At 59.7% G+C, this 24,718-nt stretch overlaps 2 protein-coding genes across 4 annotated transcripts; both read left to right on the top strand.

The window, feature by feature from the left end:
* The first annotated feature begins 1,418 nt into the window (after positions 1–1,418).
* On the top strand, positions 1,419–8,971 carry UAP1 (UDP-N-acetylglucosamine pyrophosphorylase 1). Of its 2 annotated transcripts, none has more exons than XM_071435690.1 (9): positions 1,419–1,736; positions 1,950–2,017; positions 2,846–3,021; positions 3,244–3,416; positions 4,546–4,739; positions 5,113–5,256; positions 5,609–5,797; positions 8,135–8,201; positions 8,414–8,971. In XM_071435690.1, the coding sequence occupies exons 1-9, from the start codon at positions 1,449–1,451 to the stop codon at positions 8,504–8,506; spliced, it is 1,392 nt and encodes a 463-aa protein (XP_071291791.1). In that variant the 5' UTR covers positions 1,419–1,448; the 3' UTR covers positions 8,507–8,971. The 2 variants fall into 2 exon arrangements, with proteins under 2 accessions (XP_071291791.1, XP_071291790.1); XM_071435689.1 differs by having other exon boundaries at positions 1,813–2,017.
* Positions 8,972–10,573: 1,602 nt separating this feature from the next.
* On the top strand, positions 10,574–23,715 carry DDR2 (discoidin domain receptor tyrosine kinase 2). 2 transcript variants are annotated; one of them, XM_071435686.1, is made up of 17 exons: positions 10,574–11,052; positions 14,539–14,645; positions 16,429–16,531; positions 16,652–16,883; positions 16,967–17,114; positions 17,245–17,350; positions 17,684–17,867; positions 17,938–18,181; positions 18,296–18,358; positions 18,485–18,615; positions 19,099–19,309; positions 19,801–20,024; positions 20,139–20,275; positions 20,650–20,841; positions 20,970–21,198; positions 21,714–21,863; positions 22,278–23,715. In XM_071435686.1, the coding sequence occupies exons 1-17, from the start codon at positions 10,937–10,939 to the stop codon at positions 22,413–22,415; spliced, it is 2,715 nt and encodes a 904-aa protein (XP_071291787.1). In that variant the 5' UTR covers positions 10,574–10,936; the 3' UTR covers positions 22,416–23,715. The 2 variants fall into 2 exon arrangements, with proteins under 2 accessions (XP_071291787.1, XP_071291786.1); XM_071435685.1 differs by having other exon boundaries at positions 10,578–11,048.
* The last annotated feature ends 1,003 nt before the right edge of the window (positions 23,716–24,718 follow it).

Raw genomic sequence — 24,718 nt, 5'->3', positions numbered from 1 at the left:
GGTGCTTGTCCAGCGTGCCCTTCTTCTGGGACACTGAAATGTGTCGTGTAGCTGAGCAAGTTCTCTGTCACCGAGCAGCAGGGCCTTGGTCTGGGGGAACAGGACTGTGGCCCAGCCATGGCAGCGTTGGTATTTGTGCTTGGAGACCATGGCTGTCAGAACTCCTTCCAGTCCCAGTGAGGGGTGGTCGTCGCTTGGAGGCAGGGAGCCGGGAGCTGTGGGATGGAGGGGGCTGTTAACATCATTATTGGGCTTTAACAAGGCAAGTTCATCTAAGGAGGGGAATTTCACCACAGCTGTTGGCTCAGCAGCAGGACATCTTTCCCTTTCTCCTGTGGTTGACAAAATATCACCTGCAAAGTACCATCGAGTTCCCCCTCCGTGCGAGGATTTCCACGGAGTCTGGATGTGCTGTCTCCACTCTGCTTCCGCACTGCACTCCATCCCCCTTAGCATGTGTCTGTATGGGAAATCATCTTGGAATACGTTTCAATTCATGCCAACTGCATTCCATCCAGGGAGCAGTAACTGTGATTTACCCTATAATTTCCGTACTGTTATAACTCCTGTTAGACAATAATAAAAATCTTCACATTTCTCTAATTGTACTCCCAGTTAGCTGTCCACAGCGTCCCCGGGCAGTCTTCCCCAGCCCCACACGCCGGGGTGGCCTCTGCCTGGCCGGAGCCCACCGTGTGGGCACTCGGGGCTCGACTTCCTGCGGCAGCCCCGCTTCCCCACCGCAGAACGATGCTGTCCGCAGGCGAGCCGCCCGGTAACGCAGGCGGGCCCCGGGGGAGCTGCGGCTTGCACAAGGCCCGGGACCGCTGCCGGCGCGGCGGGTGAGCAGTGTTTTGGCTGCAGCCCGCTCTGACGCCCGGCACCGGGACTGGCAGAGCTCCAGAGGCGTTTGGGGCAGGGTGTGGTTCCCGGGGCGCCCTGTGCAGGGCCGGGAGCTGGACTCCATGTCCCTGAGGGTCCCTTCCAACTCAGCGCATCCTGTCATTCCGGGACACCACGCGGCCCCGATGACGGCAGGAGCGCCGGTGCGTGTGTCATCGCTGCTGACGCCTCGAGGCTCCCGGGCCCGGCCGGGCTGACTCCTCCTCCGCAGGGACCTCGCCGGCGCATTTTGGGCCGCATTTTGGGTTTTTCCCTCCCCTCTCGCCGCCCCCGAGTCCGCCGGGGCCGCGCGCTGACGTGGCGCGCGTTGCCATGGCAGCCAGCGGCGCGCGCCCCCGCCGGCGCCGCAGCGGCCGCTCCGATTGGCGGAGGCGACGCGAAGGGGGCGGGCGGTGCCGCCCCTCCCCCGGTGCCCATTGGGCGAGCTGCGCGCACCACGTGGCACGGGCCCCGGCCATTGGCCAGCGGGGAGCTATAAAGGGCGGCGGCGGGGGGCGGCGGCCCCGCGGTGGCGGGCGGCATGGAGGCGGCCGGGGGTGAGGGGGATGTGGCGGCGGAGCTGCGGCAGCGGCTGGCGGCGGGCGGGCAGGACCATGTGCTGCGCTTCTGGCCCGAGCTGGACGGCGCGGCCCGCCGGGCGCTGGCGGCCGAGCTGTGCCGCATGGACGTGGCCGAGATCAACCGCTTCTTCCGCCGCGCCCGGGGGGACGGCGGCGGGGCGGCGGCGGCGGCGGCGGCAGCAGGGCTGGATGCGCGCATGGAGCCGGTGCCGCGGGACGTGCTGGGCAGCGCCTCCCGCGACCGCGGGCTGGTGCCGCGCTGGGAGAGCCGCGGTAGGTGCACGGGGCGGCGGGGCTCGGCGTGGCTCGGAGCCGGCGCGGAGGGCCCCACGCGTGTCTGCTCCCCCAGGGCTGGCGGAGATCGCGGCGAGCCGCGTGGCCGCGCTGCTGCTGGCCGGCGGGCAGGGCACCCGCCTCGGCGTCCCCTACCCCAAGGGCATGTGCGACGTGGGGCTGCCCTCCCGCAAGACCCTCTTCCACCTCCAGGCCCAGCGCCTGCGGCGGCTGCAGCAGATGGCAGAGGAGCAGCACGGCACTCCCTGCCACATCCCCTGGTGAGCCCCGGCCTGGGGGGGACACGGCTCGGGGGATGGTGTCAGAAGGGACCGCCCGGCATTGCTGGATCGGGGTCCTGTAGATTGGCATAGCCTCTGGGTGTCAGCAGCCCGCGCTCCTCTGGGGTGATGCAGTTCCCCTGTGTAGCCCGAGGTTAGCCTGGGGTGGTGCAGTTCCCCTGTGCAGCCCGAGGTTAGCCTGGGGTGGTACAGTTCCCCTGTGCAGCCCGAGGTTAGCCTGGGGTGGTACAGTTCCCTTTGGCAGCCCGAGGTTAGCCTGGGTTGGTGCAGTTCCCCTGTGCAGCCCGAGGTTAGCCTGGGTTGATGCAGTTTCCCTGTGCAGCCCCTGGGGTGGTGCAGAGCCCCTTGGCAGCCCAAGGACCATGGACTGGCACAGCCCCTCTTTGTGTCAACGCTTTGCAATTGGCATGGCCCCTTAGAGTGAGTGCTTCGAGGCTCAGGGTGGGACTGGCAGGTCCCACGTTGTCAGACTCAGTCCCACGGCCCTTTGGGAAAGGTTTTCATGTCCCCATGCAGGACAGCAGCCATGGAGGGTGAGGAGATGAGCTGCTGAGGTGCTTTGTAGACAAGGCAAGAGCTGGCCACTGCAGCTGGGTGTCCCATGCATGGTGTTGTATGGTTTTGGAGATATGTGTTGCAAGGAAGGGTGAAACCCTTCATTGTCTTGGGACCACAGCAGGTCAGATCCTCCTGAGTGGGGGGGGGGAGGGGGGAAAGCATGTCCTGGGTATTCCCCACTTTTGGGATGAGGGGTGTGAGATCCTGCCTCTCCTCCCTGCTCATTGGGTGTCTTCTACTCTGCAACAGGTACATTATGACAAGTGGCCGCACTATGGAGTCCACCAAGGAGTTCTTCCAGAAACATCGGTATTTTGGCTTGAAGAAGGAGAATGTCATCTTCTTCCAGCAAGGCATGCTGCCTGCACTGGGATTCGATGGGAAAATCCTGCTGGAGGAGAAGGGCAAGATTGCTATGGCACCAGGTTGGTGGCCAGGGGTGAGACATGGTGCTGAGGAACAGCTTTTGGAACTGCAGTCTTCACTGTGACCTGGCCCATGGCTGACTCAGCTGGGAGGTGTCTGTGTCTGCCCTGGCAGGGAGGACCAAGGTGGGGTGTGGCTGGGCTGAGGGCTCTCCACATCAGCCCGTGGGGAAGGAGGGTGAGTGTGGGTGGCTGACGGACAGTGAGGCGTTCCCTCTGCAGATGGCAACGGGGGCCTGTACCGGGCACTGGGCTCACACGGCATCATGGATGACATGGAGCGGAGGGGCGTGCGCAGTGTCCATGTCTACTGTGTGGACAACATCCTGGTGAAGGTGGCTGACCCCAGGTTCATCGGGTTCTGCTTGGAGAAGGGAGCAGACTGTGGGGCCAAGGTATGGTTTTGGGAGTACGCAGGCACTGCTTCTTCAGAGCTGGGTAGGGTCTGTCCTGCTCCTTGCCTGGCTTCCCAGACTTTTCACCCTTCATCCCTTCATTTGCTGGCTTGCCACAACCAGGAGAGATAGCTAAGTACCTGGAGCTCACTGGTGAAGTAACACATGCTGCCATAGTCCTGCCTGCCCTTGGCATCCTGGAGGATGCCTGGCACTGCTCTTCTGCCTTGCACAGGAATACGGCACCAACAGGCCCAGGGCTCAGAGGTCCCCCTGGGATCAAGAGGCTGTTTGGGAGCCCTAGCTGCCTGGAACACACCCAGATGCTGGGCAGCTCTTCTCTGGGTGGCTGTGGCTAGCACAGGCAGACAGGATCCTTGCCATAATGTGCCAGCTGTCCCCAGCCTGACATCCTGGACACTAGACCAGGATGCAGCTGGGTGCAGCTGACATTGAACCCAGCTCCATGTCTTGTGGACAGGACATTGCACACTTAGAGCTTTACTTAAAGATTGGCTTGACAGCCAAAGGTTTTGTTTGCATTTGGCTTGGCTCTGGCAAACAGGTGAAAGGACTTACTGGTCTTGCAGCTTTCAGAGGCTAAGCTGAGAAAGGGAAGGCAGTTTTCTCCCCCTGGCCTGCATGAAAGAAAGAGGAAATAAACCTTAGCGTAATAAAGCTCCTGCAGAAAGAAGAAAGCCCTGCGCCCCTGCATGCAGCGTTGGGTAGGGATTTGCTGGGGTATCTCATAACCCAGAGGGAGGAGTGTGAGGTGCAAGGAGGAGAGGAAGGTCAGGGGGATATCTCTGCTGAGCCAGCAGCCTTCGGGTTGTGAACAGCAAGCTGGCTAAAAATATCCGTGCCTGCTGCCAGCTGCATGTTAGCTTGGTGCCACATCCTGCTGTGCCCTCTGGGTGTGTCTGACACCTGTCACCCAGCCCTGCCATCGCAGCTTCCTCTAATCCCCACTGCCAGAAGCACTTGGGAGGGGAGGGCTCCTGCATCGCCAACCCTGCACCATCCCAGCAGAGGAGAAAGCCTTTCTAAATAGGGCCCGCTGTTTCCAAGGGAGCATGTTGGAAGCATGGGGCTTCGGGTGCCTTTCCCTGACAGCGCTTCCCTTGGGCAGGTGGTGGAGAAGACCAACCCCACGGAGCCGGTGGGCGTGGTGTGCCGCGTGGACGGTGTGTACCAGGTGGTGGAGTACAGCGAGATCTCCCTGGGCACCGCCCAGCAGCGCGGCCCCGACGGGCGGCTGCTCTTCAACGCGGGCAACATCGCCAATCACTACTTCACCACTGCCTTCCTGAAAGATGTGGTCAAGTAAGGGCCCGCTGCAGTGCCATGACAGGAGTGCTGGCGCTGAAGTGCTGCTGCCAAGCAGAGCTGGCTGTGCCTTGCTTGCTGCTGGTTGAGCTCCAGGCATGCTGTGATGAGGCCCCTGCAGAGCTGGTCTGACCCCCACCTGTCTGCACAGCCCCTTCCTTGAGATAAGAGTTTTCTGGGCCGTATCTGGATGCTCCTTCCAGCGTGCAGGCATGTGGGGCTGTCTCCTGGCTGCTGTGGGGATGAGCGTGTGGGGATGTGCCTTGGGGCAGCCAGGGTAAGAGCAGGGCAGCCATCCTGCTGCAGCTGTGTCTGAGCTGGGGATGTGGCTTGCTCGGAAAAGTGACATCTCTGTCTTGGCCTGTTGCAGCATTTATGAACCACAGCTGCAGCACCATGTGGCTGAGAAGAAGATCCCACATGTGGACATCACTACAGGGCAGCTAGTCCAACCTGAGAAGCCCAACGGGATTAAGATGGAGAAGTTTGTCTTTGACATCTTCCAGTTTTCCAAGTATGTCCTTTGCTCTCTGTGGGGTCCAGGCTGGCTGCTGGCTCTCCCTGGGGAAGCTCTGAGAGCCTCTGGGGTTGTGCCAGGGTGTGCCCACTGGCAATGCCTCGGGATCAGGATAGGATGGCAACTGGAGGCTTGGGTGTTGCATGCCTCCTGCTGGGCTGAGCCCTGCTCCTGAGCCAGAGGAACATCTGCTGACCCTACAGGCCAGGGCCTCCCCTCCCTCCTGCACAGCTGTGAAAACAGCCGGTGGGTGTGGGTCAGGGGAGGGCTGTGGGCCCAGCTCAGCCGCCCTGGCAGGGGAAGCAGCCACCGTTTCCAAACCCCACCCTCCCATGCTGTGTTCCCCCAGGAAGTTTGTGGTGTATGAGGTGCTGCGCGAGGATGAGTTCTCTCCCCTGAAGAATGCGGACAGCCAGAATGGCAAGGACAACCCCACCACAGCCCGACATGCCTTGATGTCCCTGCACCACTGCTGGGTTCTCAATGCAGGGGGGCACTTCGTGGATGAAAATGGCACACGCATCCCTGCCATCCCTCGGTGAGTTGCTTCTCCTGTCACTTCTGCTCCTTTTTGGGCTGGATATTAAGCACGTGGCAATTCCAGCACTGATAACAGCGTCACAGAAGCAGCCAGCTATGGGTCCCCTCTCCTGGGTGATCCGTGGAGCAGAGCTGGGTGTAACCTGTGTGGTGACAACAGGAGTGGTGCTCAGTTGGCAACAGCTTTCCTTCTCAATTCAGCCCCTATGAACTGAATCCTGCCAGCCTCCATTGCACAGCCAAGGTTGCCTCTGCAGGAGGGAGGTGGCTCCCTTAAGACAGAGCACATCAGCAGGTCCATGCAGCAGCCAGGCTGGCATCAACGCATCCCTCAACCACAAGATCTCCCGCCGGCCTCTTTAGGGATCACTAGACCCCAGACTCGTTTTGCTCTGTTTTTCTCCCCTTGCTAACCCTTGTTTGTTCCCGTGTAGCATCACAAACGGAAGGTCAGCTGCCAGCCCAGCAGATGTCAATGACAAGTAACTATCCCTGTGCCAGGTGCATGGTGGCGGGGCTGTGCTTAGGGACTAACGGGCTGCAGGCAGAGCAGCGTGCCAGGCTAACGGGGCTGGGGGCGCATGTGGCCGCTGGGGCATGTCACCCTGGGGACAGGGGGTGCTGCTTCTCATGGTGGCGGGGCAGGCAGCACTGCTCCTGCTGGGCTCCTTTCCACAGGGATAACTGGATGGGGCTCATGCTGTTGGTACAGATGCAGGATGGCAGCAGCCTGATCTGACTGCACACAGCCCCCAAAGGTCACCCCGCAGGCAGGGTGCTGTTGGCAAACACCCTGGCACGTCCTTTGATGCCACTCCCCTGTTTGTCACAGCACGGCAGGGACTGGTCCCAGCCGGTCCCAGAGCTGGGGATGGCTGCCATCTCCTGGTGTCTGCCAGGCGTCCAGGCAGACTGAAACGGGATTAAAAACATGAAGCAAACGTCAGGCAGGCTTTGATGTAGCAAGTGTGAATCTGAGCACAGCAGCCAGCTGGGCTTTGTGTGACTCCAGCTCTTGAGTTTGGAAGATCCAGAGCATGACACTAGGGAAAGCCCCTGGCTCAGTGCTTGACAGTTTATGGGAATACATAGGGAAGTTTTAACTCTTCTGTTATGTTCTGTAGGCACAAACGTGCTGGGACTTGGAGCTGGTGAGTGTAAATGACTCACAGAGTAAGCAGTCTTGTTCCCTTCCACTCTTTCAGAAACTTTATCTTCAGTTACTTCCTGGTGGAATACAGCTGTTTTATCTCTGTTTTAATTCCAGACTCCAGGTGTTTTCAGGCTTATGACTAAGCCATCACACTAGTTAACATGCAGGAGAAAGGCTGCACCTTGTCCCACATTTACCCTTCATTACCAGTTAATATCAATTGTTTTTTAAAACTACTATCTTGAATCTAACATTCAAGGTAAATACCAGTGGGGGTTGGGATGGGTCAGTTTTATTTACTGACACCTGGGACAGGAGAGGGCTGAGTGAGTGTGTGGCAGAGGAAGGAGCTTTGACCTGGGTGAAGGCAGTGTTGTCACAGATGGCATTCTGCCATGCCTGCCTGGCTGCTGTGGCCACTGGCTGGGAAGAGGCACCCTGGGGTGCTGGCTGCTTGTTGGGTCCACACAGCTGCACCCCCAGATTTACATGCCAGCTAGATCCAGGGATCATCTAAGCATGTCCTATGAAGGCTGGTGGCAGCAGGAGCAGGGTCAGGGACCCCACACAGGCCCCTGCCCAGCAGTGCTGCTGCAGTGGGCAGCACTGGTGTGGTTCTGACATTTTGCTCACCAGGTCCATCTCACAGGCAGAAGAGAGGAGCCAAGATAGTTGATCTAACAAAGGCAGGAGGAGCAGACAGTGCCACAGGGAGTGATTCTGAGTAAGCAGAAGGGCTTACCCTATGTCCTCAGGTTGTGCTTTAAGTGAGAGAGGGCTAAAAGCAAGACCTCTTGCTCTATGAGAAGGTGCTCCGTGAGTGCATCTCACATCACCCCAGGGCTGCAGGAGGAGAAGGAATGGGTGACTCATTTCCATGCAGCATCAAAATAGCGGGGCTGGGGGTACAGGCACTGCTGTAGTTACACACATGGAAAGGCATCATGAAAGCCCCATCTAAAGCTCTCTTCCCTTTCAGTTGCTGGTGGTATCTAAACTTTAGCTGGCACCTCTGTGGAGAGCACGCAAGGCTTAACTAACCCAGGGCAGCTCTGTGCTGGTGGGGCCTGTGTGGGCCCAGACAGCCCCTGACCCTCCGCCTGGCCTCGGCAGATGTTGGGCCCTATTTGTGTCCCCCTTGGGCTGTACCTGACTCTTCTGACTGTATATTGTTCTCTGCAGCTTGAAGGATGCAAACGACCTGCCAATCCAGTGTGAAATTTCTCCCCTTGTGTCCTACGGAGGAGAAGTGAGTACTGGTTCTGCAGAGCTCGGGGCCCTTGGGATGGGCCGGGCTGGCAGGGCACACGTGTGAGGGATAAGCCACAGAAGCGACTGTAACTCACTGGGGAGCTTTTTGGGGCAGTGCCCCCAGGCTGCCAGCACAGGAGGGGGGCAGAGGCAGCTCAGCAGCCAGGTGATGTGCAGGGTGTTCCTAACGAGCCAGTCTCATCCTGGCAGGGCCTGGAGCAGTTGGTGAAGGACCGAGAGTTCCGCACGCCGCTGATCATTGACGAGGATGGGATCCACGAGCTGGTGAATAACGGGGTGTAGTGGCAGCCCAGTGGTGCCCAGGCAGGGCTGCCCATCCCGCCAGGAACTGGGGCACACCAAGGTGGATAACTGGGCCTAGCAGGGACTGCTCCTGCTTTCTCTGGCCCTCTGCAGAGGAGGATTTTGACCCACTCGGTTCTTGGCATGTTGTATGCTTCTATTTATATTTTAATTTAAAAACCAAACGCTACAGATTCCCCTGCCACAAAGCACAGCTGTGGTGCTGCCCTTTGCACTCCAGGCTGTGGGCATTTATTTTTAAACATGTGTATAGTAATAGTCATTGTACATGCAGAGAGGGGATTTTTATGATATGGGGCTGGGTTTAATCTAGAATTTTTATTTTTCTTAAATCTACATGACTATTTTTTTTTAATAGGGTCCTTGCCATTGCTCTTTTCTTCCCTTTTGGTCATCCTTTGTATATTGCACAACTGGAAGCACCCAATTAAACTCTTGAGTTACTCCTGTTTGTCTTCTGTGGTGTTTGAGTGACAATGACTTTGCACCAAGAGGCTCATGGAGTAGAGAGCCAACTGCATCATGCCAAGAGCTCTGTTCAGTGCAGCAAGGGTCTGGGGTGGCTGCAGACAGGGCCTCTAGCCTGCAGTGCTCATTTGGGGTGTTCCTGGACGAAGCAGAGAATTGTACCCTCCTCTTATATTTCTGCAAACAGTGGCAAGCCTTGAGCAGGTAGGAACAGGCAGGTGTGTTGCACTGCTGGAGTGCTCAGGGTGAAATCATCCTGGCACTGAGCCCTCCACCACTGCCATGTGCCCTCTGCTTTTCCTGGAGGGGCTCTGGCTCCTGCATGAGCCCACTGCCGAGGAGTGTGGTGTCCTGACTGCCTGGGGCAGAGCAGCTGTGCTGCCTCCACTCCTGTTTGGGAAGAAGGATGGAGAGTTTGGCCAGCTCCTCTCCTGATCCTGATGTGGCCACAGCCTCTCACTGCCCCATGGCTGCCTTGCAGGCAATCTTCCCTTGCAGGCCTGGGAATGGACCCAAACCACTCCCTCTGGGGGAAGTCACCACGTGGCCCCCAGGTGCAAAGGTGACTGCTGGGCACCCCAGGCTCAGCCAAGCACTTGGTTCCCCAGGCACTCTGCAAGGGCCACCAGGGCAGCGTGGGGGGTCCTGGCTGGTGCTGTCTCCTGCTGGCTCACCACAGGCTGGCTGGGCTGTGCATGGCCGAGCCTTTGGCTTTTGGGCTTTGCAGACCACCACCTTTGCATTCGGTCCTGGGGCAGAGCGCCAGGGTGCTGGCTGCTGCCAAGTCATTTGAGCAGCACTTCAGGTAGCAGGCTGGCTGGTGTTTGTGCCAGTGTGCACGTAGGGCAGCCTGTGCTTCTCCCTGCCAGCTGATCTGGGGCAGCACATGGGGCACTGCTCAGACCTGCTCCCTGCCAGCCCCGGGGAAGCTATGCCGTGCCTCTGTCGCCCTGGGCAGTGCTGGTCAGCTGGTGCTGCAGCCCCTCTCTGGTGGCAGTGACAAGGGTCACCAGTGTCTGCTGGGAGCAGTGCATGGCTTCCCCTGCCTGTGATTCAGTTGGTTTGTCTGGAGACTTCATGCTGCTAAAGAGGTTTAGGAGCGGGGCTACAGCCCTGGGGCTTTGGGGTGTCTAGCTGGACAGGAAAGCTTTTTTGGGAGTTGGTGGCCTGCTGCCGGGGGTGCTATTTCCTTCCCATAATGTGAGCATGGAATTCACCACAGCCAAAACAGTCTAAAAATTCTTTTGAAAAAGTTCTTTAATTGTGGTTTTTGATGTTGCACAAAAATTAATGTAAGCCCATTATTATTACTATTAGTAGTAGTAGTATTATTTTCTCCCTGCCTTGTTGCGTAGCCGGTGGCCACCGTGCCAGGCTAGTGCCTGGAAATGATGTGAAGCCACGAGCTCTGCGTGGAGCTCGGAGAGCTGGAGCCCCAAGCCCGTGCCCTGAGCCAGGTTGGTCCTTTGGCTGCTGTCCTGGCCACGTGTGCCCGTGCAGGAGTCCCAAATCATTCCCCCAGGGGCCCGGAGAGGGGTAGCCTATTGTGGGACCCTCTGGGCCAGCTCTGGGGTCTTGTGGAGTGTCCCCATCACCCACATTTTGGGGGTCTCCTACCCAGCCCCACAGTGCAGGAGGAGGGTCCTGGACGCGTGTGCCGTGCCACAGCCACGGGACAGGCACTGGAAAGTGAAACGTTGCCTATTGCTTTAAGTTCCCTTGCTGGCCACGGGGACTTTTTTTTTTTTTTCTCTTGCGCTATGAATGGGTTTTGCTGTAAATTATAGCTCTGCGCACATTCCCTCGGGCCGAGGAAAATAACCTCTGCCGAAACGCCAGCCCGGATCGCTGACTGGCTCCCCTTCTCCGCTCCCTAATTGAAACCAAATGTGCGAGATGTAGGATTGTGGGATTTCTGGCCGGCTCCCAGGAATCCGCAGAATGCGAGCGAGCTCCCAGAGGCATCTTGCATCAGCCCGGGGAAGTTCGCTCCTCACCTGGCTCCCCTGGCCCGGGCGAGGGGCGCGGAGCCCGCCCGCCCTCCGGCGCTCCGGTGAGTCCCTCGGGGTCCCTCAGGGCTGTGTGGGGATGTGTGACCCTCCTGGCCTGGCGCTGTGGGGGGACACGGCTCAGGCTCCGCGGCGGAGCCCAGGCAGAGGGGCTGAGGTGTAGCTCTGTCCGGGAAGGGTCTGGGGCAGCAGCAGGGCACTGTCCTCACTCGGGGAGATGACAATTGGCCTCTTTTCGCCAGCTGACCCCACAGCGCCAGCGGTTCCCCCCGTGCCTCGTGCCAGGCCGGCGTTTCCTGGTGTCCCTCCTCAGCTCCCGCCTATGTGTCTGTTGGCAGAGCTGGCGGCAGCGCTGGTCAGCCAGGGAGGCCCTGCTGTCCCCAGGGTCCCTTATCCAGGCACCGGATCACACTGGGAAGGGGAGCACAAGGCCATTGCCCTGGTGCTCGTGAGCATCGTGCCCCCGTGCTGGTGCTGGGAGCCCACTCGTGGCTGCCAGCCCTGGGTGGTGTTGGGGCGCTGCTGCGGAGCCCTGCTGGCAGCGGGGCGACAGCTGGGAGTGCCTGGCTGCCAGGGAGCACTCGCAGGATGCAGCACCCGCAGGACGGTGTCCCCAGGCCCCCAGCCGTGCCCCTGGCAGGAACGGTGTCCCCAGGCCCCCAGCCGTGCCCCTGGCAGGTCTCGCCGGGGCAGCTGGAGCCATGGGGATGTGCTGGCTGCTCCTCGCACCCCGGACAGCTGCGATGCCTCGGGCTGAGCCAGCGAGCCCGTGGCTGGAGAGGCGCTTGCTGCTGCAGGAAATGGGGCTGCATCCAGCCCAGAAAAAGTCTAAAATGGCATTTTTGGAAGGAAGGAGGACTACGGGTCCCGGCATGCTGCACTGTGCTCCCACCAAGGCTGCCAGCAGCACGGCATGCTGGGGGCTGTAGTGCCAGCTGGGGCAGGGATCCTGAACCCTCTTATCCAAACATCCTTGGGCCGGGCTCACAGCCAGGTTGTCTTCACTCAGGGACATTCCCTGAGTGGCCTTGACCTGTCTCACGCAGCAGGAGAGCAGCCCCAGCCCTCTGTGAGGACTGGGGCTCTGCAACAGGAGCCCTAGAAGTCCTGGCAGACTTGTGTCCAGGACCTGGTGTGCACAAGGGGTGCAGGCTGCTGCCATCCAGCCCCCTCCCCATGCGTGATGCATCCTCCTGATGAAGCAAAGGTGGCAGTGCCCACCTGGGAAGCAAGCTGGGGACCTCGCCCAGCTGGGAACCTCACTTGGAACGGGCTGACAGCAAGAGGGATCATGGCTCGGGTGGGGATTGTCTCTTAACAAAAGCGAATTTAGTTTCTCCCCCAGTTATTTCCTTGGTTATTTCAGTGGAATAAGGAAAGGGGGAAATAAGAAAGGAAAACAACAAAAAAGCAGCAGCCAAGGGAAACTCAAAGCCCAGGCAATGCCAGGGAGGAGCTCCAAAAACTGTCTACACTAAAACTTTCCAGTGATTGAAAAATTTCAGCAAACATTTTCAGTCAAAACGTTGCAAAGCCATCCCTTTTGCAGGGCTGGTGGCACAAAACTGATTTCCAGCTGGGCTGCCAGTACTGCCCTTGAGGTTGACCGTGTGTCCCTTAGCCCTCAGCCTTGTGGCCTGAGTCACTGTCCCCACACTGTCCCCCAGCCCCACACCCCTGAGGAGCGATGAGCACTTCCCAGTGGCTACGTGGGGATGATTTCCCTATACTAGGCTAAATGTAAATGCATTCCCTGCAGGACATTACAGCATGTGATATCCTGATGCTTAAAGAGTTTACTCAGCCTGAAAGAATAGTGGGGAAAATATCCCTGGATATTTTTTGGAATGCAGAAGGAAATTAAGATTTTAATGTTGGTGGGGAACTGGCCGTCATCAAACGCAGGAGCTTCTTGTGTGCCTCTGGGCAATGCAGCTGAAATTCCCAGTTGCAGCTGAGTTAGTTGCAACTAGCTACAGTTTCCCAGCTGGGAATAGAGGGGGGGAAAAGCAACCACATATGGGCTTTAAAAAGAAAGGAAAATTAGAAAAAGTGAGGGGGCGGGGGGGGAATCATCCCAAGTGGAGGTGTCTACTTGTGGTGTTTGGCAGAGTCTCCCAGGAATCCAGCAGGGTGCTGTGGGGTGCAGAGAGCTCCTTGCAGAGGGCAGGTGGCAGCTCCTGGGGTTTTGCTCTCCCCCTGGGTGCTGGTGTGGCCACAGCAAGCTCCGCTCTCGCTCCTGCCATGCCAAGCCCCAGCTGTGGCAGCGCCCAGGGCCATACCCGGCACCTCCCAGCTGGCTCTGTGGGATGTGGGCAGCTGCTTTGGGTGTGTTTAGCCTTTCTCTCTGTAGTGGGGACAAGGCCGTGGGGTGATGCAGGGACACAATCAGGCATTCACCTGCAGCATCAGTGGCTGGGCTGTTTCAGGGAGGTGCCAGCCAGGACAGACATCCCTGGTGCAGTGGGCTTGGCTGGAATTTACCCCAGCAGCCAGGCCCTGTTTGGCCAGGAGCTGCAGTCCTTTTAACCCCCAGGTTAGAAGGTTGCTCTCTCAAAGGTTAATGTGCATTTAAACTAGATTAAAACAGCCTTTTTAAATAGAAAGAGAACTGATTGCATCTGGTACTGGTTTGAAAGTGTCCTCTTGGCAGATAAGGGGGGCTCAGGGAGCCTGAGGCAGGGCTGGTGACGTTTAGGGGTGTCCCTGGTGCTTCCCCTGGCATGGTGCCACGCCTCATGGTGGTGGCCCAGAGGTGTGTGGGCACAGTGGGAGCTGCTCGGGCCCTGGGAGCTCCTGGCAGCTGAGGGCTAGCCAGGGCCAAGGCCATGGCTGTGGTGACAGCCCTGACACAAGGGCAGGCACGTCCTGGGGAGGTCCCCTTGTCCCCTCTGAGGAGAGGCCCGGCAGCACCAGTCCTTTTTCTCCCCAAGCCCCGTTCCCAGGACCCCCAGGTCCCCTCCAGCCCCATCCCATGCTCCCCTCGAGGCAGAGGGTGCAAGGTGGCTCCCACGCCCTCTGTCACACTTTTCTGTGTCACACAAGGCCCTGGCATCACTCTGCCATGGGGAGCTATCCCAGTAAATACCCTGTAAATCTCGGGTGATTATCTGCTCTCCTCTCTCGAAGCCAGCAGGCAGGAAACTGCTCTGGCACCCTGCTATTATTGTCTGATGTGATGGGGTTGTGCAACTTCTTCTTTCAAAGGCAGCCAAGGGTGGGTGGCCAGGCCAGAGCCTTTGTGCCCTGCGGTGGAGGTGGCCAGTGCTGGCCCCAGGGAGCTTCCCGCGGGTCGTGTGGCCATTCCATGTGGATGTGGCACACCATGGCTCCCAGGGGTGGGGTCTGGCATCCCTGTGACCACCACCACAGATCTGAGCTTGGGGCTCTGTTCCTCCTCTGAGGCTGAGGTGGGGACACAGGGTCTAGTGCAGGAGAAGTGCTCCCACCCTCAGCTGGCTGCCCCAAGCAGGGCTGGTGTTTGCCTCCTCCTCGGCTGCCTCAGTGTGACGAGCCCTGGTTCTGTCTCCACAGGCCTGCTGACATGTCGGCCACCAGACCGGCCCTGCTGCCACTGCTGCCACTGCTGCCACTGCTGCTGCTGCACATGCCACGTGCTGCCAGAGCCCAGGTCAACCCCGGTAAGTCAGACAGGGACCAGGTGGCTGCTGGTGCCATAATTTCATTTCCCTGGTCTCTGCTCCTGCCAGATGGCCAAGTTTGGACTCGCATCGTCTCCATCATCTCTGGGATTTTCTCAGCTCTGGGAGCAGTTTGTGATGGCCCCCAAGCCTGCACCTGCCTGGTCACTCTGCTGTCCTGCACCTCACTTGGGCACCTGCAGTGACCTTCAGAGCCCCCGCAGTGTGCCACAGGTGCTGTGTGGCCCCTGGCAGCTGGCAGGGTGCTGGACATGGCAAAGCGCTTCAGCCCTGGGCTCTGAGCGGGGCCCTTGCCCATGGGGGCTCACTGAGGCTGGAGGCTGCCCAGGTGCCAAGCTATTGTTTTCTCTGCTGGGCTGTGCCTTCTCTGGGGGTTTTGCAGCAAATCAAGGCTGGCTTTGGTGAAGTGGCTTGACTGGGTGCCTGGCTTCTGCTCAGAAACCACAACACTGCGCCAGCCAGCAGCACAAGTGTGTTTAGATGGCTGTTCCTGCAGGGCTCAGCCCCATCCTGTGCTGCAGGGATGGACAGAGCCCAGGTTTTCCCAGGGTTTCCCCAGGGAGTTCCTTTAACAAGTCCCTCCAAAGGCTTCTTCCATCTGTGGGAGGAGTTAGCTGGGTCTTCCCTGGAGGTTGCACTGTGCTTATTTAGGGAGGCAATCCTGTTTCTCCTGCAAACATCAATGGCTGGCAGGATTGGATTTGCCTGGCCAGGATTGTCATTACCAAGACAAAAACACAGGGCTGGCCCTGTGTTTGGCAAGAATTGAACGGGAATTCAGCAGGAGCTGTGCTCTGCAGAGCACGACAAGTGTGACAGCAAGAGACAAGAGATGCTCCCCCTGTGCCAAAGCTCACGATGAAGATGCACTCATCCTTCTGCCTGATGCAGGATATGATCCCTGTGTCTGGGGTCCCGGGGATGGTGACACAATGGGACGTGGGTTCTTTGTGGGTGCAGTGCCAGGCGGGCCGGGGGCTGTGGGGTAGGAGGCGGCCCAGGCGCAGTGTCCTGCCCGTCCTTGCCCCCTCGGTGCGGCTGTTTGCTCGGGGTGGTGTGTGGCAGAACCGCGGTGGGCTGGAGCCGGCAGCCAGACGGTAAACACAGCCAAACAAGCCGCCCTTTCAGCAGTGCTCTTGGCAGCCAGGCGTGAAAAAATAACTCCTGTGAAGCAGTGAGGATGCGGTGCTGAAGGAGTCGGTTGCCACTCGGGGGTGCAGCCCGCCTGCCACCCCGGGTACTTTTCCACTTGCAGCCCAGCCAGGAGCAGGGCTGGGGGTGGGAGCTGAGGGGTCATCAGGGAGGATGAGTGCCTGTCTTGGTCACTTGTTCCCTCAGGCAGGGACAGGGAGCAGCGAGCAGTGTGGCACAGTTGCTGCAGTGAGGTTTCTGGGCAAGTGGCCCCCCTGGAGCATGGGGACAGCAGTGCCAGCTCCCAGGCTGTCCACCACAGCCAAGATCCTTGCCAGCAAGGCTGAGGAGATCCCTGGGGACAGGGCCCTGCGTGCCTGTTAGGCCTTGGAGCCACCTCCCCTTCTTCCTACTTCACTTGGAGCTGGGCTGGCATCTGCTTCTGGCCAGAGGCTTCACTTGCTTGAGAAGGTGCCTGCTTTGGCAGGACTGTCCCTGCCTTGCTTTGTCCTCTCTCTGTGAGCCAGAGGGATGGAGAGTGCTGCCCTGGGGCACAGTGGATGTGCCCCAGCCCAGGCCATTTCCATGGAGGGATTCCCTCCTGCTCAGTGCCCTGCTGGTGTCATTGCAGCAGTGTGTCGGTACCCCTTGGGAATGTCGGGTGGGCACATCCCTGACGAGGACATCTCAGCCTCCAGCCACTGGTCTGACTCCACAGCCGCCAAGTACGGACGGTGAGTGTGGGCACCCTCCTGCAATAGCCACAGCAGGGTCTGGGCTAGCATGGAGGGAGAAGGGGGACATGGGGCTGGCCTCAGCCACCTGCAAACAGCTCCTCCACTCTGGGCTCTCAGGCTGGACTCGGAGGAGGGCGATGGAGCCTGGTGCCCCAAGACCCCAGTGGAGCCAAATGACCTTAAGGAGTTCCTGCAGATTGACCTGCAAGCCCTGCACTTCATCACATTGGTGGGCACCCAGGGGCGCCACGCCAAGGGCCATGGCAATGAGTTTGCCCCCATGTATAAAATCAACTACAGCCGGGATGGCACCCGCTGGATCTCTTGGAGGAACCGGCACGGGAAGCAGGTGAGGAGACGGGTGGGGGCTGCATTGGGTGGTGGGTGAGGAGGCTCCTCCTGCCCATCCCCACTATGCTTCTCTCTCTCTAGGTGCTGGATGGAAACACCAACACCTACGACATCGTCCTCAAGGACCTGGAGCCTCCCCTCATCGCCCGCTTTGTCCGCTTCATCCCTGTCACCGACCACTCCATGAACGTCTGCCTGCGCGTGGAGCTGTACGGCTGCGCCTGGCTGGGTGTGTGCTGCGGTCCCCTGCCTGTCCCTGTGTCCCCATGCTGGGGTGCTGGCCATCCCAGTGGGGGCTGTCTGTCCTGCAGCACCGGGATTGGCGGGGTGTCCATGCACTTACCCTTCCCTCCCTGCAGATGGGCTGGTGTCCTACAATGCGCCGGTCGGGCAGCAGCTCATCCTTCCTGGGGGCACCATCATCTACCTGAATGACTCAGTGTACGACGGGGCCTTTGGGTACAGGTGAGGACTGCGTGCCATGCTGGGCAGCAGGTGAGGGGCATTTTCAGGCTGATCCTCAGCAGAGCAAATGCTTGCAGTGTCCTTGAGGTAGGGGACATGGCCAGCCTGGGAAGGCTGCACATCGTGAGGGAAGCAGCTCCTGCCCTTCCCCTGGATTTGCTCTAGCTGCACCACATGTTAAGTGCCCCACAGCCTTTTTGAGAGAGAACATCAGGAACAAAATCCCCCCCTGAGTGTCCTGGAGCCCGTGAGGAGCTGCCAGAGGGTGCTGGGTGCTGCAGGTTTGTGGGACTGGCAAGAGTCATGCTCCTTCTGTCCCTTTGCACATGCCAGCATGACAGAGGGCCTGGGCCAGCTGACGGACGGGGTGTCGGGGCTGGACGACTTCACGCAGACCCACGAGTACCATGTCTGGCCAGGCTACGACTATGTGGGCTGGCGCAATGAGAGCACGGCAGGCGGCTATGTGGAGATCACCTTCGAGTTTGACCGCATCAGGAACTTCACCGCCATGAAGGTCCTCACCCCCCCCGCCCTGTCACCCTCCCTGTGCCCCTCGGTGGCTGTGCTGACAGGCTGCCCCACAGGTCCACTGCAACAACATGTTCGCCAAAGGTGTGAAGATCTTCAAGGAGGTGCAGTGCTACTTCCGCGCCGACGCCAGCGAGTGGGAGCCTAGCGCCGTGTCCTCGGTGCTGGTGCTGGATGATGTGAACCCCAGCGCCCGTTTCGTCACCGTGCCTCTGCTCCACCGCATGGCCAGCGCCATCAAGTGCCAGTACTACTTCGCCGACACATGGATGATGTTCAGTGAGATCACCTTCCAGTCAGGTACTGGTTGCCATGAGCCTCATGGGGACCAGGCTCTCCTGGGTGGGAGGCTCAAGGAGGTAGCAGGGCTGTGGGCCATCCACACCCCCACCCTGATCTCTTCTCCCTGGCCAGATGCAGCCATGTACAACAACTCAGTGCCCCCTGCCGAGGCACCCATGGTCCCCACCACTTACGGTAAGCATGGGAAGCAATGTCACCCTGTGCTGGGTGGGCACTGTGCCCCATCCCACGCAGGAAAGGGGCAGGGGGTCTCCCCATTCCCCACTGTGACCGGCCCTCTCTGTCCCCTTCTCCGGCTAGACCCCACACTCAAGGTAGACGACAGCAACACGCGCATCCTGATCGGGTGCCTGGTGGCCATCATCTTCATCCTGGTGGCCATCATTGTCATCATACTGTGGCGGCAGTTCTGGCAGAAGATGCTGGAGAAGGTGGGCAAGGGTGGTGTGGCTGGTGAGGTGCCTTGTGGTGTTGGGGTCATTCTGGGCAGGTTCTTCTGGGAGCTCAGCACGGAGAAAACAGACTCCATGCAAGGGCTGATGCTCCCTTCCCCTCCTCAGAAAGGCTTTTCACCCATCTCCCAAGGAAAGGGACTTAGCTGAGCAGGGTGGTGACTTTGGAACTTTCCTGTTTATCCATCCCTCTGTCCTGAAGCTGATCTGGGGAACAGGAGCCTGGATGTGGAGGGTTCTCACCACAGCCACCACCTAAACAAGGTCACTCACAGAACTGATGAAGTTAAACCCTTTTCCATAGAGGCAGACAAGAGAAGGGGGGAACATGAGGACAAACTCAGGCAGGGATGGCAACCTAGGGACAAGGCACTAGAGAGGAGGTTTGGTCACATCCCTGGTACCATCCTGCCCATGCTGTGGGGAACCCCACCTCTCTCCTCCCTTGCCCTGCTGTCACAGGCATCACGGAGGATGCTGGATGATGAAATGACCGTCAGCCTCTCCCTGCCCAGTGAATCCAGCATGTTCAACCACAACCGCTCCTCCTCCCCCAGCGAGCAGGAGTCCAGCTCCACCTATGACCGCATCTTCCCCCTGGGACCCGACTACCAGGAGCCCTCCCGCCTGATCCGCAAGCTGCCTGAGTTCACCGCGGGGGAGGAGGACACAGGTGAGAGCCAGGACACCCTGCATGCTCACAGCCGTCTCACAGGTGACAGCCAGGACACCATTCACTGAGCCTGCTGCAGCCCCCTCTCTCCAGCCCCAGCTTTTGGCCACTCCCCAAACATTTTGTCACAGAGGGAGAGGTCACACAAGTCCCCATGCATCCCCCATGAAGGTCACAAAAAGCCTGTGACTGAGAGCCATCAGTGACATCCACTGCCAGACTAAGCTGTATCCCACTGTTATCCTTGGGATGCTCTGGCACCTCTTCCTCAATGATGTGGAGGCCAGGCATCGATCTCCGCTCCCCTGGTGCTCAGGGCTTGGTTGATGTTTGCCGTTGGTGGGGAAAGAGTGGAGCAGCCTGCGCTGCCTGCAGGAAGGCAGCCCTGCGGGGGCTCTGGGGCAGAAGGGGCAGAGTGTGAGCAGCCCCAGGGAGCAGAGGGTGCAGGGCAGGACACCCATGGCAGGGCTGGCCCCGCTGTGTCCCCCTAGGCTGCAGCAGCCCCACCAAGCCATCGCAGGCCAGCGTCCCTGAGGGCGTCCCGCACTACGCCGAGGCCGACATTGTGAACCTGCAGGGTGTGACGGGCGGCAATACCTACTCAGTGCCAGCCCTCACCATGGACCTGCTTGCTGGCAAGGATGTGGCCGTCGAGGAGTTCCCCAGGAAGCTGCTGACCTTCAAGGAGAAGCTGGGGGAAGGCCAGTTTGGGGAGGTGAGCGGGAACTGGGCCTGCTCTGAGCAGGACTCAGGCAAAGTTCTTCCCAGCTCGCAGGGGCTGTGGAAGGCTGTCAGTTAGCAATGTAATGGCTGCCCCTTGCTCCCCCAGGTTCACCTCTGTGAAGTGGAAGGGATGGAGAAGTTCACAGGGAAGGACTTTGCCCTGGAGGGCCTGGATGGCAGCTCTGACCGCCCCATGCTGGTGGCTGTGAAGATGCTGCGGGCAGATGCCAACAAGAATGCCAGGTAGGGGCTGAGGGGGGCACACACCCCAGCACTGCCCATGTGCAAAGCCTCACCAGGAGAGCTGGGATGTTTGGAAAGCATTCCGCGTCTCCATCGGCCATATGCTCAGTCAGTGCAGCTGCAAGGACCACACACCTGAGCTCTCTGGGGATGCTGGGCTGTCACACGTCAGGATCCTTGGTCCTAACCAGTTCCCCAGTGCCTACCTACCTGCTGAGCCCACCCTGCAGCTCATCTTCTCTAGTCCCAGCGGAAGTGGCCCACAGGTCTTCAGGAGGCTTGGGTGGGCGGGTGGCACTCTTGGCCAGTCTGTACTCACCTCTGTGGCCCTCTGGGTCTGTCTATCCCATCTGTGTGGTTTCTGTTCCGGAAAGGAATGATTTTCTGAAGGAAATCAAGATCATGTCGCGGCTGAAGGACCCCAACATCATCCGGCTGCTGGCGGTGTGCATCACAGATGACCCCCTGTGCATGATCACCGAGTACATGGAGAATGGGGACCTCAACCAGTTCCTGTCCCGCCAGCAGGCAGGCGGCACTGCTGCTGCCCACACACCCACCATCAGGTAGGGCTGCCTGGGAGAGCAGGGGCAGGCAGTGCTGCTTGCTCCTGGGACACCCTGCCTGGCGCCATGCACCTTCTGGCTGTTGTCCTTCCTTCCTTCTGCTCATTCGTCCCGTGTGCCCCCAACAGTGACCTGCGGTTCATGGCCACCCAGATCGCCTCGGGCATGAAGTACCTCTCATCCCTCAACTTTGTGCACCGGGACCTGGCCACACGCAACTGCCTGGTGGGGAAGCACTACACCATCAAGATTGCCGACTTTGGGATGAGCAGGAACCTCTACAGTGGGGACTACTACCGCATCCAGGGCCGGGCGGTGCTCCCCATCCGCTGGATGTCCTGGGAGAGCATCCTGCTGGTACACGGGGCCGGGGCTCCTCTGATGGACACTGACATGGCTCTGGGGATGCTCACTGCCCTGCTTCCTTGGGCTGGGGGGTGCAGGAGGGAGGGGGAGGTCTCTGCTCACTGCAGCCCAGATTTGGGATGAAGCATGGGGACAGCGGGAGTGGTGGCAGCTTTTTGAGGCAGGCTGGGGGGACTGTGGTGATTTTTAATGTCCCAGTGCAGGACATCCTTTAAACGGGATGCTTGGCGTTTTATCCTGGCCGTGGTCAGGCCTGGAAGAGGGAGCAATGTTGGTTTTTACCTTTGCCAGGAGCTGGGTCCTTGGCAAGTCCAGAGCAGTCACTGCCAGCCAGACCTGGAGCTCACCAGGCTCTGGCCTCAGGCAGAAAGCAGGTCTGTGGGGCCAAGCACCTCTCTGGGACTAGACCTGGATGCTGAAGCATCCAGAATGAAGTTTTGATCCCTGAGCACCTGGAACTTCTGGGTAAAGCCCATGCCTGACCCTGCTCTGCTCCCTCTGGCCAGGGCAAGTTCACAACGGCCAGTGACGTGTGGGCATTCGGAGTGACGCTGTGGGAGACCTTCACGCTGTGCCGGGAGCAGCCCTACTCCCACATGTCTGACGAGCAGGTCATCGAGAACACCGGCGAGTTCTTCCGCGACCAGGGCCGGCAGGTAGGGACGGGATGGGATGGACGGGACAGGGGTGGACCTAGGACATCGGGGGCCTGGGGAGAGTCTTTAAGGTGACCAGATAGGGAGCTTAGCTGTGAGGCAGCTATGGGACAGGAACTTCTCCAGAAGGAGTCCTGGTGAAGGGCCCATCGTGGCAAATGCTGCACTTCACACAGTCCAAGGCACTGCTTGCTCACTGACCCCACTGCAGCTTTTAGGGTCTGAGGGACAGAGGCAGGTGTCCCCAGCTGCCTCACTGTGCCATCTGGGGTCATCTTGCCCCTGGGCACATGGCAGCACAGCCCCCATGGAGAGATGGGGCACCCTGAGATATGGGGCTCTCCAGGAGCAGTTTGCACATTGGTTTCTGAGGCAGTAATTCTCTCTTTGCCATTTCTGCTTTTTGTTTTGCAGACCTACCTTCCCCAGCCCATGCTATGCCCTGACTCAGTCTATAAGCTAATGCTCAGCTGCTGGAGACGGGACACTAAAGATCGTCCCTCCTTCCAGGACATCCATCGTCTTCTCCAGGACTCAGCCAGTGAAGAATAACCCTCGGCTCCTGCCTGTCCTGGTCCCATCCTTCCCTGTGCCCAGAGGAGCCCCAGATGCAAACCGAAGCCACTTCACTCGGACTTAGCCATAAACCCGGAGCAGCTGCTCTTGTTCTCATTGTGCAGTGAGGCCTCACAGGAGGCCCCCAAGGACAGCAAAGCCCCTCGGTGTGGGACAGCTCAGATCTCCCTCTTCCCCGCGGACCTGAGCCCGGCAGTGGCTGGGGGAGGGTTATTTATTGGTGCAGCCTGTTCCTGGTGACAGGGACCAGGACAGAGTGGATTCTCCTGCCCGGCTGAAGGGGACAAACTTCAGCTGGACTTTCTCCATGAGGAAGCTCGGCCCACACACAGGGCAGGTGCCTGGGGAAGGGATGTGTGCAAGTGTGTGCCCGCTGGAGCAGGGACAGACCAGCAGCCACCACCTGCTTCAGGAGGAGTTGGGAGCAGCCTCTGGCTGTGCGATCGCGGGGTGAAAACAAAGACTCCGTGGACATTCGGGGCTTTGGACATGCCACATGGAGAGGCAGGAAGCACCCTCCCTGCTGGCCAGCCCCAGCTGCACAGGGAGAAGACTGGGGGTGCTCCTGGCACCTCACCCAGCTGCTGGAGTGTGCAGCCGGGGCGGAGCGGGCATCCTGTGCCGAGGGGACATTCCCTCACTGACCACAGCCACTCCAGGGCAGCTCAACTGCCCAAGAAATGCATTTTGGATGCCCCATAGGTGATGCATGGCAGCTGGCAGCAGGATGCTAGTACCTTTTAGTTCCATAGGGAAATCTCCAGGTCCTCCTCCCCCAGAGTTAACCCACATCTTCATCTGCCAGGAGAAGAATGTGTATAGCAGAGTTTCATTGGCAGCTGCCTGCTGCCCATGCCTGCAACAACCCCATGGGCATGGAGCAGGGCGCTCCAGCTCTCCCTGGCTCTCAGCCTGGGATCACAATCCAGCTGAAGCCCCTGAGCTGAGCTCTGCCACCCTGAGCATCCCACAGCATTCTGGCACCTGTCTGTGCTCCTGAAGCTGCCAGCATTCTGAGCAAACTGGGTAGGTGCCAAAGCCATGGGCCCTGGCAGGTGACCCACCAGGCCCCAAACTCAAACCCTCCTGTGGCTGGGCAGGAGGAACTGTGGACTTGGAGGGTCCATGGAGCCCTCCACACTCTTGTACGCACTAGCTCAGCACCAGCAGGCGCGCGTGGCACAGTTCCCACTATCCCGTGGCTAAGGCATGTGTATATTCAGTAGATGCACTTATGTGTAGGGGCCAACCCGCTGAAGAGACACTTGGTATGTGATCTGGCTGCATGGTTTCCTTGTGGCGCTTCTGCAGGCAGCTCAGCTTGCCTCCCCTGAGGGCACCCCAGGGCTGGGGGGCTCTGGAGCTGCACTGTGTGCCTGGGATGTGGTGTGGAACACAGGAACAGCCCGAGACTTGGAGCCAGGATGATCGAGGGAGCAGCTGGCTGACCCAGACTAGCTGTCTGTCCCAGCGGGTGGGAGGGAGGATGCTCTGAGGCTCAGCATCCATGGCAGGACATGTGCAGCAGCAGGGCCGGAGAAAGGGAAAGGTGTCTGGGAAAGGGGAGGGCAGGGATGGTGGCTGTGCCCCGCAGAGACTGGCTGGTCTCCCGCGTGCTCCTCCTGCCTGCGACAGAGGATGGATGCCTCATCACTGCTGAGCGTGTCAAGACGAGGAAGGGCTTTGTTCGTGTCCTGGAATTGGTGTCTCTCTGCCTGTCCCCTCGGATGGCCGCTCCGTGCTCAGAGTGCGTTGTGGCCCATCCCAGCCGTGCCTCAGCGGGCTGGGGCAGGTGGGGCACATCTGCAGCTCCCGGGGCCCGGGCACTCTGCACCGTCGGCATGGACCCGCATTTAATAACACGCTGGGGAGTCTGGGGGGCAGCTGTGGGGTCCGCTGTGTCCAGGCCCTGCTCCAGCTGGGACCCCGCCAGGGGCAGGGCTGCCCCGGAGGGCCATGGCGGCAGCAGGGAACGGCGGCCTACTGGGCATTTCTGCCTTCCTCGGCGGCAAAGAGGGAAGGGAAGGGAAGGGAAGGGAAGGGAAGGGAAGGGAAGGGACAGCGGCGACACCCAAAGCTCTCCGCAGAAGGGGCGGGCCCTGAGTGGAATAGGCGTGGCCCACACGATGTGGGCGTGACCTCGGCGCCGGGCGTGTTCATAGGGGGCGTGGTCACGGAGCGCGCCCCGGTGGCTCCGCGCTCTGCTCACCATCACGCCACCGGCGGCGCGGGCCCCGCCTCCCTGCCGCCCGCCGATTGGCTGCGGGGCCGGGCGGGGC

Source organism: Agelaius tricolor, unplaced genomic scaffold (genome assembly GCF_023055355.1).
Source record: "Agelaius tricolor isolate 1412-34295 unplaced genomic scaffold, bAgeTri1.0.p SCAF_11, whole genome shotgun sequence".
Taxonomy (NCBI): domain Eukaryota; kingdom Metazoa; phylum Chordata; class Aves; order Passeriformes; family Icteridae; genus Agelaius; species Agelaius tricolor.
Note: the sequence above shows the minus strand (reverse complement) of the source record. Positions and strands in the feature narration are given on the sequence as shown.

Coding starts and splice junctions, on each gene's coding strand:
- UAP1 (XM_071435689.1), top strand. CDS start 1,424: ATGGAGGCGGCCGGGGGTGAGGGGGATGTGGCGGCGGAGCTGCGGCAG. Junction 5,798..8,134: donor CGCATCCCTGCCATCCCTCG/GTGAGTTGCTTC, acceptor TGTTCTCTGCAG/CTTGAAGGATGCAAACGACC. Junction 8,202..8,413: donor TTGTGTCCTACGGAGGAGAA/GTGAGTACTGGT, acceptor TCATCCTGGCAG/GGCCTGGAGCAGTTGGTGAA.
- DDR2 (XM_071435686.1), top strand. CDS start 10,937: ATGCGAGCGAGCTCCCAGAGGCATCTTGCATCAGCCCGGGGAAGTTCG. Junction 18,359..18,484: donor CATGGTCCCCACCACTTACG/GTAAGCATGGGA, acceptor TTCTCCGGCTAG/ACCCCACACTCAAGGTAGAC. Junction 20,842..20,969: donor GCCCACACACCCACCATCAG/GTAGGGCTGCCT, acceptor TGCCCCCAACAG/TGACCTGCGGTTCATGGCCA.